Here is a 15,833-nt window from a genome sequence, read left to right as displayed (position 1 = left end):
CTGGGCAGTGGCCGGTTCTAATGGAGAGGTTAATATTCCAGGTGCTGAAGGAAAACGCTGCATGGTTCCCAGAGGGAGTTCTGCCAGGCCCATGGGAACGATGGGGGACGGAACTGTGAGAGCAGTGGGCAGCAGCTCAGGTCAGCCCAGCTAGCTCAGATGGGAGAAGTCACCTGTCACCACACATTCCCTGTGGCCATCCTAGGTCAGCTCCCAAGCTGGGAGCCGGGCAAGTGGAAGGAGAGACCCTTTCGTTGCTGCCCAGAGGCCTCGAGACGGGCTTCAGCTCATGACTTCTTTCTGGGACTTTCCGTCATCCAGCCACTGACCTTTCCAGTCCCCACCAAGGGCTGCACATGCCATTCCATATCTGAACCCATTCCCAGCTCCCCTCTGACTGCTTCATTCATTGCCCTCTCAGACCTCACATCCTCCGGGGGGCCTCTCCAGGTCTCCTAAGTGGAGGACAGGTGACCCTCTAGGGTCTGCTGGTTCTCCATCACACACTTAGTACACCTTATTAGTGGCACTTGGTGTTACTGTCCTGTCCCTTCTAGATGGAAAGTGCTAGAAGGGCTGATGGGTCCCCCAGGTACAGCAGTACATGAATGCGCACTTGTGGGCTGAAGGGATGTAGGAATGAATGAATGTCCCCCAAGAGCTCCCAGGCTGGTGCAGGGGGCAAGCAGTGAACAGCCTTCTGGGGCACAGGATCAGACCACCAGGAGGGAGGTGCCAGCCTGACCCTTGCTGGCATCTTCCATCTCAAGCCCCTGCCCTTCCCATCCTGCCCAGGGCACAGCTGAGCTTCCTACCCTTGCGCATCCCCAGCCCAAGCAGCTCTGCTTCCTTGGGGGCTGGTGATCCTGCCCGGCAGGTCCAACACTGGCCACTGGGAGCTGGTCGGGTGAAGATTCCTGAACCGCCTCCTGAATCAGAGCATATTGGGGTGGGGCCCTCCAAATTATTTTAAACAAGCTCCTGGCATGGTTCTGGAACCCGGTCAGGGCTGCTTGGGAGGCATCCCTGACCAGCCCACCCCTTGCATTCAGGTGACCCACACCCACCCCAAAAAGTATGGACAGCAACAGGATGATCAGGCCTACGATGAAATTTTCATGATCCCTCTGCTCCCTGCGCCTGTATGTGAGGTTCCTCACTTAGAGGATCTCCGTAGACAAATCTGAACCCCTTGAAAAAGGGCAGCAATTCAGTCCAAGAAAATAAGAGACCCTCAAGGCACCCCTTTCTGCCACATGCCCTTGGAGGCTCCCTTTGCCTGAATCTCAATGTCTGTCTTCCCCCCTCAGTGAGTGACACCAAGGATCCAACAATGTTCTTGTGACTGTCCCCAGGTAAGTCTGGAGCAGAGACTGACACCTGGTTATACTCAATGTACTGCCACTTTGACATAGACAGATCTATCTCATTTTCCAGCACAACTTGTCTCTCTTGGATCTTGCTAAAGAAACCTTTTCTCCACCCCCAAATTCTCAGAGTTATCCTAAGTTTTTATCTATGAGCGTTCACGCTCAGATCTCCCTGGAATTTTTCGTAGGGGTGAGATAAGATGATTTTCTCTCCCTCAATACTTCCCCAAAGGCAATTTTCCACCAACATATAACAACAACAACAACAAAAATCCATCTTTCCCTGGCTGATGAAGCTACTTCACTCAAAAGCCAGCCTCTCCTATGTACTCTGGTGTGTTTCTGAACTTAGTGTTCAACTACAGTCTGTTTGCCTGTTCCTGTGCCAGTACCACAGTGTTTTTATCACTGTTTTTACAAAGTGACCTGAGGCAAGGCGATTCCCTTTTTTGTTTTTCTTTTTTAAACTCATTTGGATAATAGTACATGTGTTAATGAGTTTTGCATTACTGTGACAAAATACCTGAGAAAATAGGTGTATAAGGAGGAAAGGTTTGTTTTGGATCATGGTTTTAGAGGTGTTAGTCTTTGCTTCTTGGCCCTGTAGTGAGGCAGATCATCATAGCAGGAGCACTTGGTAGAGTAAGATGCTCAGTCCATAACAAAGAGAAAAATAGGAAGGAGCTGGGCCCCTAATATCACCTTCCCGGGTCATGACACCAATGACCTAACTTCCTTCTACTAAGCCTTACTTCTACAGGTTTTACCATCTCCCAGTAATGCCACAGGATGGACATACTTCAATACATAGGCGTCTGGGGGACATTTAAGATTTAAACTCTAGCAGTAGAGATACTTCTTCCATATGAACACTGATGCATTTATAACATGAGGTTTTATATCCATGAACAGAATATTTCTTTATTCAGATTTTATTGTATTCCTGTTTAGGATCAGAAACCTTTAAACTTTTTCTATTAAAGTCCTGTACATTTTTTGTTAGATTACTTTGGGGTTTTTATAGTTATTAAAAATAGTTCTTGACTTTCTGAGCAACTTTGACAAATGTGTTAATAGTTCCAATTGTTCCTTGATCCTCCTTGGTTATGTATAGACATCTGTCATCTGCAAATAATAATTGTCTCTTTTCCTCTCTGTCCTCTTCCTTATTTTTCTTGCTTTACTTCATTGGCCAGGACTTTGAATGTTATGCCAAGCAGTAGTGGTGACACTAAGAAGTCCTGGCTCCTGACCTTCAAGGGACGCTCAAGTTTCGCTGTGACGCATTTTTTCTGTAGATTTTGGAGGACCGTGCCTGTCAGATTGAGGAAGTTCTTTTTAATTCCTGTTTGCTCAAGGGCTTTCCTCATAAATGGGCATTGAACTAGGTTCAGTGTGTTCTTGAGCCCACTGACATGGCCATTACCTGTCCCCCATAATCCATTAATGTGGTCAACTACAGTGACGGCTCCTCCTAAGGCAGAACCAGCTCTAGTTCCTGGGGTAATCCCTCTTACTCCAATATATTTATTTAGCTTGAAACTTAGGTTGTATACACCTGTGATTCAAAGTGGTCCCTAAAATTTTCATTCCTATACAATTCATATCAGATTTGGGGTATAAGGATTTTATAATAACTTGTAAATATAGAAATTATATAAAGTTTACTACTTCTTACCTATAAAACCTTCTTGGCTGAGGATTTTGGGGGTAGTCAATTACCATATTATCACTAAATACCATTAGTACCTTATGGTGTATTTGCGAGGTCTATTTATATTTTATTGTAGTAATTTGGGCAGTTGTATTTTTCTAGAAATGTATCCACATTTTCAAATTTTGTTGCTATATAGTTTATAATATTTTGTTATTTCTAATCTATCATATCTGTAGTTATTCCTTTTTCATTCAATATTTTATTTTTAAAAATAAGTATTCTTAATTTTTAAAAATGAATTTTAAAAAATTCTTTTAAATTTTGCTGTTCTTGTTGCAAACAGTCTTGCCAATGGTTTTGCTTTCACAGAGGACTAGCTTTTGTTATTTTTTCCCTTTATTTAAAAAATATTATTCATTTTCATCTTCATATTTATTATTCCTTATTTCTTTAAATCTGTTGCTCTTTTATGGATTTTAGAGTTGAGCTTCATGAGTCAGAGTTGAATCATGTTTTTAATTTTTCTTTTTTTATGATAGATTCAAAAGTTACAAATTCCCCTATAGTTGTCGACATTATATTGTGTTATTCTGCTCTCGGTTTTTTTTTTTTTTTCTTATTTTCCTTATGACTTCCTCTGCATGAGTTTGTTTTAACAGTAATATTTAAAATATCCAGACATGTGATCTCTACAGCTCTGTCTTTATTACTGTCTTGTAATTCCATTTCTTTGTGGTCTGAACAAGGGTGGAATATATTGATGGCTCCCTGTGGCCTGGTCCGTGATTAATTCCTGTGACTGTTCCATGTGTGATCAAGTTACTTATCCCGTCCTTCCAGCCGAGCTCAATCCTTGTCTACGTATCATTTTCAGAAAGGGATATATTAAAATTTCCAAGCCTGACCCTTGGTTAATCTGCTTCCTCTTGTCAGTGGCTGATTTAAGATGTCAAGTTTATATTACCCAGTAGGAGTCCATGATTATATCTTAACGTTTACTCTTCGTGAACATTCAATATCCTTCTTGCCCTTGTATTTGAGTCATATTCTAAATATTTTGTATAATATGAAAATTGCTATTTGAACATTTTGTTTCAAAATTGCCCAGATCTATATTTCCCCATCCCATTTTCTCAACCTTTTTGAATTGTCATTGTTTCATGTCATTTAATACCTGCCTAATCTCCTTATTGGCCTCACTTTATACATAGGGAAGCTGAGGCTCAGAGAGCTTATGTGACATACAGTCACCAGCCATGGAGTGCCAGGGCCGAGGTCAGGACCCAGGTCTGTGGTCAGGACCCAGGTCTGTCTGACCACGGAGTCAGCTTTTCCGTTCCGTCCCCCTCCCTCCTTCTTGCCATGTGCTCCCTTCTTTTATAGAAGGTCTGGTTTAGCAAGGATCACTGTCCTGGTCCTCAGCCTCATAACAGGCCATGCCCTACAGGGCATTCACACACACCGGGGACAGTCCCTAGCACTTTCATTTGATACTCCCAATACTCCATAAGGTGAAGAGCAAAGATATAATTATCCTCATTTTACAGATGAGGAGAGATTCAGAGACTAGTTACTGCTTGCCAAGATTACCCAAGTGACCAGAACCCAGAGCTTCTCATAGGCACCGTGACTTGAGCCCAGCCCTCACATCTTTTTCTCACTCATTAGCCCCTTCCCCTCCTCCATCTGAAACAGCCTAGCTTTTAAAGTTCATTCCCTACTGCTTTTCTAATCCATTTCTTGTGTGTTTAAAATTCTGCCTCAGTCTTTCCTTCTGCAAGATGGGTACAGTACTGCAAATACCGCCAGTTCCAGAGAAGAGGAAATGAGACTGTAGCAAGGTCCTCAGGGCCCTTCTTGGTTCAGAGGGAGTGTTCCGGAGGTGAGACTTTCTGTTGGAAGTTGTGCAGACACTCTGACCTCTATGACCTCAAGTAAAGAAAAAGGTCACCAGGGCTATGTGTCCCATTCTGCCTGACCCAAAGCCCAGCAAATTCTCCGCTGAGTCTCCTAGTGCCTCAGGCCCTAAACTTTGAGAACCACCACTGAAAAAGAATGAACAGAGCACAGGAGAAAGTCAAAGCGGCTAAGGAGAAAGAATGGGCTGGCTCTTTTCCTGGCCTTCACTGACTGGCCGAGGGTCTGTGCCCCAGATACCGACAGCCACCGATAGGCAGGGCCCAAGGCTTTGCAAAGCACCTGTGTGACACTCTGCCCAATAGGGCTGCTCCTTAGGGAGGCCTGGCAAAGGCACCCAATCAGAGCCTCTGTCTCGTCTTTCCCCACTAGGGAGACAGACAGAAGGCAGAAGATGAAGATGCATGATGCTGATCAGTCTGGGTCCTAAAGTCAACTGAGCTTGTGTTCCAGTTCCCCAGGAGGCTAGAGTCTCTGGGACTAGCTGGTGGGGAGATACCCCACACCACCTGGCAACGCAAAGTCAGGCCCGGCCGTGGTTCTCAGATCTTAGAGTGCAAAATGACTTCCTGAGCCCTCCTTAAAAGGCAGATTCTGGGTCAGAGAGTCTGATTCAGGAGGACAGGGCCAGGTCGGCAAGCTCCCCTGTGGTTCGGCTCTTGGCGGTGGACATGGAAGAATAAGGGGACAGTGTTGCCCAGCTTGGAGGGCCTGCTCAGGCCTCGACGAAGATATCTTCTCCCCACCCCTTCCCAACTGGAGCTCCAAAGTCACAATCTGGCTGACTGGTGGTCACTTCTGGGTGACACTGCTATGTCACCAGATTCTCACCAGCACCCTGTGAACCTCGGTCTTTCACAAAGGGACCTCTCCCCAGAAGAATGAGGACGAGAAGGCAAAAATCACAGCTTGAGTGCGATTTTGCCTGGCTCTGAGGCTGCCCTTCCCCCTGAAAGGTGAGCCATCCTCACCCCCGGGCCTCCTTTCTGTAGCCAGGTGGGATGGGTAGGAAGTATGGCCACAGGGTGGCAGGATCAGGTCTGGTCTTCATTTCCTTTAGCCTCAGGTTTCTCACAGGGATGAGCTGTTACTTCTCTGCCCAGATCCGCAATCCAGAGAGAGAATAGACGCAAATCCACTTGTACATGGTTTAGGGCTGGGGACACCTCCAGTTATCTAGCAAGTTGCATTCCCAAAGAAACCTGTCCACTATCTTGACTGATGTATGCAGGTGAGAATGTTTCCCCAAAGTAGGCCCAGAAAATTCCAAAGATGCCCAAGCACAAAGTCCTGGCACCAAGATCTCCAACCTCTGACACACCACACAGAGAGGTTTAAATAGATCACAGGCTCCATCTGGGGCCTCCCTAAACTAACACACCTCTTGATGCTGCTCCCATCCTTAGGCCAAAGCCTTCCAGAAAAAAATGGGCTGATATTTTAATAATGGCAAGGGATGGGCAGTAATGAGATCTTATGGCGGAGGCACAGACTGGAAAGAAGGATCAAGTCTGTCAGAATCCCCAGCAAGCAGAGGCCACCAAAGAAGGTACATCAACACTCCTTTTGTTGTGTGTATGGTACTGGAGATTGAACCCAGGACTTCATGCATGCTAGCAGGCTGAGCAGTGCTGTACCACCGAGCTCATCCCCAGCCCAGTTCATTTTATTCTGAGACAGCATCTTGCTAAGTTGCTGAAGCTGACCTCCAATTTTCGATCCTCCTGCCTCAGCCTCCCGAGTTGCAGGGATTACAGGCATGTGCCACTGTACCCGGCCTCAACACTTCATCTTTAGGTGGTAATCCTGTGTTTTATTTCTTAAAAACGGATTCCAGAGCAATAAGATTCCAGAAAATAAGAGAGAATGAAAATTATTCCAGAGCAATAAAAGAATGGAAGCAGATGGACGACTGTCCCCCATGGGGCTGAAGCCTTGGAGGGCCTACACAGAACGGCCTGGAGTTGGGGTGGGAGATCTTAACAGGAGCTTTGGGCCACCAGACCCTCTCAGGAGGCAGAGGGCTAGGGGATTCACCTAAAGGGCCCCCCCTGCCATTTGGTGGATTCTGTCCCTCACCCTGGGGATGTTAGTCCCTCCCAGACTACCATGTACAGAGACATGCACAGATCCTTAGGTACATGCCTGCACACATGCAGATGTACACACACCCAGAGCTACAAAAACTACATGGACACAGACAGAATCACATATGCAAAGATACACCTCAGATACACACAACTCAGCTGGACCTCCAAGCAGAACTCAGCAGATGAAGTTCCCAAGATGCCCCTCAGTGACAAGAACACTAATACCCAGGGACCCGTCACCTTTTGCAAAGGAGTAAGGGCTCAGAGCACACAGGGACAGCTGAGCTAGAGCAGATTTTTAAAGAGTTAGGAAGACTTCAGTGAGCCAGTTAAGTTTTTGAATTTCTAGGCCTGAACAAACCTATCTTCTTGCTCATCAAACTAATAAAAGTGTAAAAAAATAATATTACTCAGTACTGATAAGGCCTCAGTGGAGTGGGCAGAAATGTTTGAAATGTTCATAACCTCTTTCTTCTTTTTTTTTTTTCTTTTTTTAGTGTAAGAGTAGAATGCATTCAAGGGTGACTAGAAACTGAACTCCCACAGAACTAGAGGGCACCAGAGAAGGGCTGCCTGAAATATTCATAAGCAGCTTCCTATGTTCAAATGTTCATAGCATAACTTCTAGGAATCTATGCTAAAGAAAATGGGAAATGTGGATTAGGATTTATATAGCATTTACTGTAGCACTCATTGAACAAATTTTTCACTGAGGGCCTACTCTGTTCTGCACCTAGGACTGGGAGCTGAGGGTACAGAAGAGGCAAGAGGCCTGCCTTGCCATAAAGAGCATTCAGTCTGGAGGAAAAGTCAGGCAGACCAATTGGTAGATTCCAATCAGCATGGGAAGCAGACAGATAAGAGACTCAGGATCCTGTGGGATCCTGAGCACAGGGCTTGGCCTGGAGGATGAGTCACAGGACCCAGGCTGGCAGAGCACAGGGAGAAACTCCAGACAGAGGAGCCACGAAGAGGGAAAACTTGGAATTGAAATGACTGACGTTGGAGAAATAATTCGGTCACTGCGGTAGTCATATTGAGGCTACCACAGTGCTTAAAAGTGTTTATGGAGAATGGAAGATGTCTGTGATATAAAGAACATCAAAAATAAGGGGCAGGGGGTGGGTGTATGGAGATGCGGGAGATTTTGAAGCTGTTTTCACCTACCTTCTACGTTCAGGAAGTGCGGCCCACTATAACCATGTAGCTCTGGGTGGAGGAATTATAAATGCTTATTCCAATTTTGTCTTTTAGGTCATTTCCAAATATTCTACAAGGGGGTGTACATTTACTTTTCTAAGCAGAAAAATCAGGTTTTTAGCCAGTGATGTTAAAAAAAAAAAAAGTCAATACGACATGGGCACAGGAATGAGTGGGTGGTTCTGGGCTTTTGAAATGTCCTACCATCCACAGAAAGTCCTTGGTTCTTTCTCTGTTTCAAGGGTTTATGAGTCATGCCTTCACCTGGGGCTTCTTGGGCAGAAGCATCCCTGCCCTCCTCCTCCTGTAGGGCCGACAGGACCTGGGTCCTGGATCCCTGTGTGACCCAAGGAGTCCAGTGTCGTCTCCTTGGTGGAAATACAGGACATGTGAAAAGAAGGCTGCTTTGTCCTTGTCATTGGTCCTGAGAGGGCAGGAAAACATCTTAAGTTCTTTCCTCAGTATTTACTGAGGGGGAGGAGGAAAAAGGAAATCTCTGCCTGTGAACTGTTCTGTGCTGTCAACTCCAGTTTTTCAGAGATGAGCAATCCCTGGATCTGGCCTGGGAGGAGGGACTCAGCATGGAGTGGGGTGTAGCTGAGAAGTGACCCTCATAGGTCTTGGGGGACAGCTTGTACCTCTCAGAGACTCCTCTGAAGTCACTGGAGACATTTCCAAGGAAGCACCACCTCTGTCTGCTCTTGGGTCTTTGGGCCAGGAGCCAAATGAAGCCAGCGATCAGTTCTCTACACCTTTCTGCTCCCTGGAGAGGGGACTGCCACATAGGAAAAGGACAGAACTGTCCTCACCCTTGGCCCTGATACTCATCCACCAGTGACCTCCCAGTCACTCAGGTCCTTGGGCAACCTGGGCACTCCTGGCCTAGAAGGATGGAGTGGGCAGTCTCCTGTGAGTTCGAGTATGTAAGTCCCAGAGCCTATGCACCCTGAGATGATGTACCCAAGTGACCAAACCTGTGGAAAGCTCACGTTATAGAACAACTTCTTCAAGGAACCAGAGCACGTCCAGGGTAGGTTCTCCCCAAGCCTGCTCACTCAGCACCCTGGACTGCGACCTCACCAGACTGCTCACACCGTCTCAGAAGGGCTGCCCTCATGAGTCTGAATCCCATCCCACACAACAGTTCCTCAAGGCTCAGGGCCGTGTGTCATTCATGTTCGTGGCCCAGCCTGCAGCGCTGGGCCTCACACGTCACAAGCCCTATGTTGACGGAGCACAGGAATGAATGCAGGGATGCCCGAGATCCCTGTGTGGGGCTTGGAGGGAAGCAAGCTCACACTCTGTCACTCCTGTTGCCCAATCCCAACCCAGGACATGATAAGTCCATGAGGCATCACTAGTACATGGGGCAGAAACTCAAGGGCATGACTAAAACCTGCCTGCCTCTTCCTTCTGAGGGTAGATCTGACTCCAAGCCAACACGGATGGCTTCCCAGAGTTGCAGAGACCGCCAGGGTAAAAAAGTTCTGCCTTATTCTAAGCAGCCCCCAAGCAGCCCCGATGTTTCCAGCTGGGTTCCATGGCACCGTGTATGGATGAAGCTTGTGATCTCATCTGAGAATACCCAGGCTAGCTCAGAGCTGGCACTGAGTTTACTTCCTCTAATTAACTGAAGTATCAATATGGAACAGACTTTGAGAGCCTGGGCCCTAGAATAATCTCTACTCCACCCACAGAAAGAATCCTCAACTCCCAGCACCAGCAAAATGAGGCCCTCAGTCCCTGGTTATCTAAATGACCAGGAGGGAGGCTTCTGTGGGGACAGTCCCAGGGATGCTGCTGGAGCCTTGGAATACCCATTGTTCTGTGTGAATAGTGCAGCTTTTCCTGGTGCTCACCTTGGCCAGCAGGTGAGGGGTGGGCAGGAGAAGCTGGGGGATGGATGCTGGTGGGTGTGCAGCCCCAGGGAAAAGTCTTGGGACTAGTTGAGGATGGTAGGGCCCTACAGCTAAAACAACTCTAGAATAGCCCCCCAAACTTCACTATTGTCCAAGAGGAACAACCCCCCTCCCGCCCCCTGTGAGCACCCATCAGACTCCAGGCCCTCACTTCCCGCTAGCAAATGCACAAGGAGGGTTGATCATCCCAGCAAAGTTGCCAACTGACTGCTATCTACTAGCAGGACAGCAAATCGGCTAGACCCCAAACCACAGATGAATCACCAAGTTCTCTCAGAATTCCTCCCCTCTCTCCTCCACCTCGGGCTATTTTCCTACCAAATGGCCCTCATTTCCATGCATGCCACCTCACCTGGAGCAAGGTAAAGCTCCACCAGGCTTCCCTCCTCACACAAGCCCTGTCATGGCAGGGGCAAAATAAATACCTGGTAAGCAAACTAAATATGCGATTGGTGCTCTGATCAATGGCTCCATGAAAAACCTGGAAATGCACAGATCAGTGAAGGGCCAGTCCTGAGCTGTGGAGCAGTCAAGATTACCCAACGACAACGGTCCTTAGGGCCCCCAGTATGATGGCTGAGCTCTGAAGGTTGGTGGGTGAGCACTCACTGGGGTTCCACATAGCTGGAGTGCCACCAACCACAGAGTAGACTGGAGTCCCACCAAGGGCCTTCACCTCTACAGTCAACCAGCTCTCGAGGGACACATTTATTGCTGGGACACTTGGTCATCAGTTTCACAGCTAAGATTTTATATTAGTTAGGAGATCTAGAAACTTGAGGAGCATACAGGGACAGCCCTTACTGAGCACCCACTTCTACCTGGTTCCAAACAAGTGGTTTTTCAAGCACTCAACTCACCACAACCACACACGGGGACTCTAGGACTGGGCTCTCTGAGGCCTATGGCTAACTATTATCAAGCCCCCCATTTGTCACTGTGCTGCACATGGTCCCCAATCCCTGACAAGGAGGACTGACTCAGGTGGCTCTTGATTCCTTCAAAAATATATCTAAAAATTGGACTGGGGTTGTGGCTCAGTGGTAGAGCGCTTGCCTAGCATGTGTAAGGCACTGGGTTCAATTCTCATCACCGCATGTAAATAAAATAAAGGTACATTTTTTTAGTTAAAAAAACCTTAAATATATATCTATATATCCAAAAGCTGTGTCAGAGGAACACCCTTCCATGAACATACAGCCCCCCCCCCCTTCTCAGAGGGTGAGGAGCCAGGGCCACCTCTACCTCCTTCACGTGGCCAGGCCATGATCACAAGACAAAAGGATCCACAAGTCTTTCCTCATGGTCCCCTTTGAAGCAGAGGAGTCCTTCCTTCTAGTCCCATCTCCTGAGAAAGGGTGCCTAGAGGAGGGGCAGGACTGTATGAAGTGTGAACTGAAATCAGACATCAGGCTGGCATGGCTCTGAAAGACCATCCACGTCCACGTCCAGGTCCAGCAAGGGAGAGTGATCTCTGTGGTCACCTGCAGGCAGCAGCTTAGAGGAATGTGCTGAGAGGACTCTAAGACCGAGCAAGAGAGAGGAGGGCATGACCGAGAGCTGACCAGCAATGACGGCTGTAGTCTGAAAGCCATCAGTGGACAGGGAAGGATGTCCACTCCAGGTCAGCCTGGTCTTGGCCTTTACCCCATCACAGGAACTGGGGAAAAGGTGTCCTTTCCAAGCAGCTCGAGAAGCGGCAGATGGGCTGGCTAAGCCACCTGCCCACTCACAGGGTACTATTATTGTACAACTTGTACAACTGGGCCAGGCGGTCCTGAGTGTGGCAGACACACAGAAGGCCCTTGAGACCCTCGACTCTCTCTTTTTTTTTTTTTCCAAGTCCCTCACTATGGATTTTCCATCTGGTAATTTATAAAAATGTTTCTTGGATGCCAAAGGAGGTAGGGAGCTATCATAAGCCATCACTCCCTCTTCCTTGGAAGGAAATCAGTTCTCAAAAACAGAAAGGCACATTAGAAGGTCAGCTTGTAAATGATAAAGATCTGGGCAAGGGCCCCATCTCCCTTCGCCTCCATAAACAGTGTGTTCCCAGGGAGGCAGACCCACGTGTGCTGAGAAAACCAACCTCCCTGGGCCTGCCTCTCATTGGAGAGTCCCAAACCCAGTAACGAATACCCAGAAAACACCCTGCAAGGCCCCCAGATCCCCATCTCACCCCACCCTAGAGGCCACAGAGCATCTACATTCATACACCTCTTATCTCCTCAGGGTCCCCACCACCAACATCTTGGTTCAAATAATTTTCCTGATTGGTCTCCATCCTCCTGCCAGGCCTCGCCAAACCTTCCAGTTTCCTTGTAGCCTTGAGAATCAGGCCCGACCTCCATCACACCTACCTCAACTTGGCCCCTCCCACACAGATTAGTCAGGCTGAGGGCAGGGTACTTGGTCACAGAGTGGCCAGCCACAATGGCCTCCCTCAGCCTGGAACTCCTGTGCAGTACCACTGCCTCCACCCAAAATGTTACCCAGGCCCTGGCCCTTCAAGCTGGCCAGCCAAGAGAGTCTGCAAAACCCAGGTAGAGGCCAGGCTTTTCTTAAGGCACTGTCAATAGGCAGGAGGCTGAGGTCTGATGGCAACCTGATATGGAAACCAGGTAGGGCGTCCTTCACTCCAGGCCTTTGACCCAACTGGACCCTATCAGGCTCTTGTCTCAGATTACCCTGGGACCTCTTTGTAATTACTGGTTAAGCATCTGTTTCCCACCTGAGGCTGCCCTCTTAGGAGGAGACACATTATCACGGTCCTCCAAGCCCCATGCCTAGCTGGGTCAGACCTGGGGGATGGATGGTCTGTGTGGTGAAAACCCAGGGAGTACCTTCTTGGGTTGGGACTGAGTACCCTGTTAAGTTCTATGTTGTTCCTGGGGTCTCCTGCCACGACAGAGGCCAGAGCTATCTCCGTGGGGCTGTGCGGGAAGGTGTCAATGCCCCTGCAGGATCTGATTCTTGTCCTAGTTTCAGAAACGCTGCCTTTGCTTACAGCAAAGCGTAAGGAAGGGGAGAAAGGTGAGGCTGTTACGGGACAAATTCTCATGGTCCACTCTCATCACTGAAGACACAACCGGTTCATAACATAGATCTGCCAGGTAGCCTGGGCTCCCTTAACCGTAAGCAAGGGGGTGTGGACAGGTCAGGTCTGCTCTCTGGGTCCACACCTTTCAGAATCACAAACTCCATAGAACTACCAGGATGAACAAGATCCCTTCCAAAGAAATTCATTTTCTGCTTAAGTTAAAATGTCTCTATGATGAGATGCCCCAAACACTCCCCGCCATGGGTTGCTACTCTAGGAAAGTGGTTAATATGATTTTTTTTCAATACGCATCCTTATTAGTCTGTGCTTTCACATTATAGATATTATGTGAAGTGTTACGAGTTGAATCGTGCCCCACCTCTTAAGCTCTAATCCCAGGTACCCAAGAATGTGACTGTATTTGGAGATCTTTTTTTTTTTTTTTCCCTCCTTCTTTGGTAATGGGAATTGAACCCATGGGCGCTTAATCACTGAGCAACATCCCCAGCCCTTTTCAATATATTATTTAAAGACAGGGTCTTACTACTTGCTGAGGCTGGCTTTGAACTCGTGATCCTCCTGCCTCAGCCTCCTGAGCCACTAGGAGATAGTCTGTTTTTAAATATATTTATTTTTTAGGTGTAGATGGACACAACACAATGCCTTTATTTTTATGTGGTGCTGAGGATCAAACCCGGGTCCTGCTAGGGGAATGCTCTACCTCTGAGCCACAATCCCAGCCCAGGAGATAGTCTTTTAAAGATGTAATTGAGTTTTATGGACTTTAATCCATTATGACCGGTGTCTGGAGGAAATCTGGACGCAGAAAAAGACCATGCGAAGACATGGAGAGAAGTGGTTATCCATAAACAAAAGAGAGAGGTCTCAGAAGAAATCAACCTTGCAGATAACCTGATCTTGGGTTTATCTGTCCCCAGAACTGTGGAATACTAAATTTTTGTTTAAGCTACCCAGTCTACCATACTTTGTTATAGCAGCCCTAGCAAACTAAATCCAACAAATTTTAAGCTCTGGTTTGTCTCAGTTAAGTAGGTGTTAGTTTTTCTAGTATTTCATCTGAACCCCATTTATGAAGGCTATTATTGGCAGGTGTGAGGAATCTACTACCATCGAGAAGCATGTTAAAGTCCAAACCTGAGGAAATGTGGAGTTTGAGGGCCTCTGGGCATTTCCCAGTGTGGCTTGGGTGTATCCAGAGGGAATCTGAGAAGCCGGAGTCCCCGTACCAGAGGGGCTCATCTGTCAGGCCAACCTTTGGAAATGGACCGAACTCTCCTATTGCCAATATTTGCCAAACTCTCATGATCGTAAGAATAACCCAGGGCGCCTGGGTGCCACCCTGGAAGTTCAGAACTCGTTTTAAGTGAGACAGGTGATTCTCAAGACCAGTCAAGTTTGAGAAACTCTAGGTCAGGCAGTTCCACACCAGGAGGCGGGAATGTCCTTGAACAAGACTGTGCCCGCGCATCTCTATCAGGCGGAGGGAGCCAGAGCGCTGGTGGCTGGGCCCCGCGCTCTGCGCATCAACCGGCTGTCACACCCTCCAGCCCCGAAGGGTTCCGACTCCGCCCCCCGCGTCAGTCCGAGCCTCAGCTGAAGGTAACTAAAACCGGCTGCCACTGACATCGCAGCAATTATCCATCTACGATTGCTCCCTGCGTTCACTCTTTGAAATCAACAAGCAGGTGGAAGAAGTGCCTTCTGTTTTCCCCAACTTTGCCTAGTCTCAGACGCCCTTATTTTTTTTTTCCTGGGTGTGGCCCGCCCAAGACTTTCTCTACCCCTTAACACCCAGGTTCCGCGATCCCACCGCCGTGGCTTGCAGGGTCTGAGCGCTGGGCTCGGTGGGCAACCGAGTGTGCGGTGGCTGGGCCCCCGCCCTCCCTCGGGTTTGCGCGCCCCAGCTTCTGGGCTCACTGCGGTTCTTTCCCAACCGCAAAACGCATCCGCCCACCTCCAACCCCAGCGCCGCGCGGCTCACCCATGCCGGCAGATGCTGGCCCAGGAGCTCGCGGCTGATGAACTGGCGTTCGTTGTTTAGGAATTCGAAGGCGGCCTCCAGGCGCCCTAGCTTCCCGCGGCGGTTCCGGCGCCACAACATCCAAAGCAGGGCCCCAAGCAGCAGCCAGGTTACGCTGAGCCCCAGGTAGCCGGCTAGGTAGACAGGCGCCAGGTAGAACAGCACGCGCACCACGAAGGTATAGAGCTCCGGCAGCAGCTGGGTGGACAGGCGCAGCTCGGGGCCCGGCGCGCGCTGGCTTCCTCCCTGGCCGCCGGGGCCGCCAGGACCGCCAGGGGCTCCAGGAGCACCAGGGGCGCAGGGCTCCTCCTCTGGCATTTCGTCGCCGCCGTCTTGCCCTCTTCAAGAGCTTCGCCCAAGCTCAGACCTATGCGCCCCGACGCCTGGGCACATCTGTGCTCCTGGCGCGACGACCAGACGGCCGCGCTTTCCTGCCCTTTTGGAGCTCTAGGCGCTCGGCCCGATATTGGGGGGCCGGGCCTGGCAACACCCCGAGCAGGGCGGGGCCAGCGCGCGCCGCGGGGAAGTCGGAAGTCTCTCCACCCCCAGGGGCGTGCCCAGGTGAAAGGGGCGGGGTCAGGCCTCCCGGGACTGGGTAG

The 15,833-nt window shown here is 48.9% G+C and overlaps 1 protein-coding gene across 1 annotated transcript in view; it reads right to left on the bottom strand.

Annotated features, from left to right (window-relative positions):
* The window catches only part of ESYT3 (extended synaptotagmin 3), a 40,176-nt gene extending 24,550 nt beyond the window's left edge, over nt 1-15,626 (bottom strand). Inside the window, exon 1 of the mRNA XM_081301824.1 lies at nt 15,196-15,626. Coding sequence (XP_081157950.1) covers nt 15,196-15,552 — 357 coding nt within the window. The 5' untranslated portion in view covers nt 15,553-15,626. The remainder of the gene's footprint in view (nt 1-15,195) is intronic.
* Between the last annotated feature and the right edge of the window lie 207 nt (nt 15,627-15,833).

Source organism: Spermophilus citellus (assembly GCF_964194105.1).
Source record: "Spermophilus citellus genome assembly, chromosome: 7".
Lineage (NCBI taxonomy): Eukaryota > Metazoa > Chordata > Mammalia > Rodentia > Sciuridae > Spermophilus > Spermophilus citellus.
This window is presented reverse-complemented; position numbering and strand designations above follow the sequence as displayed.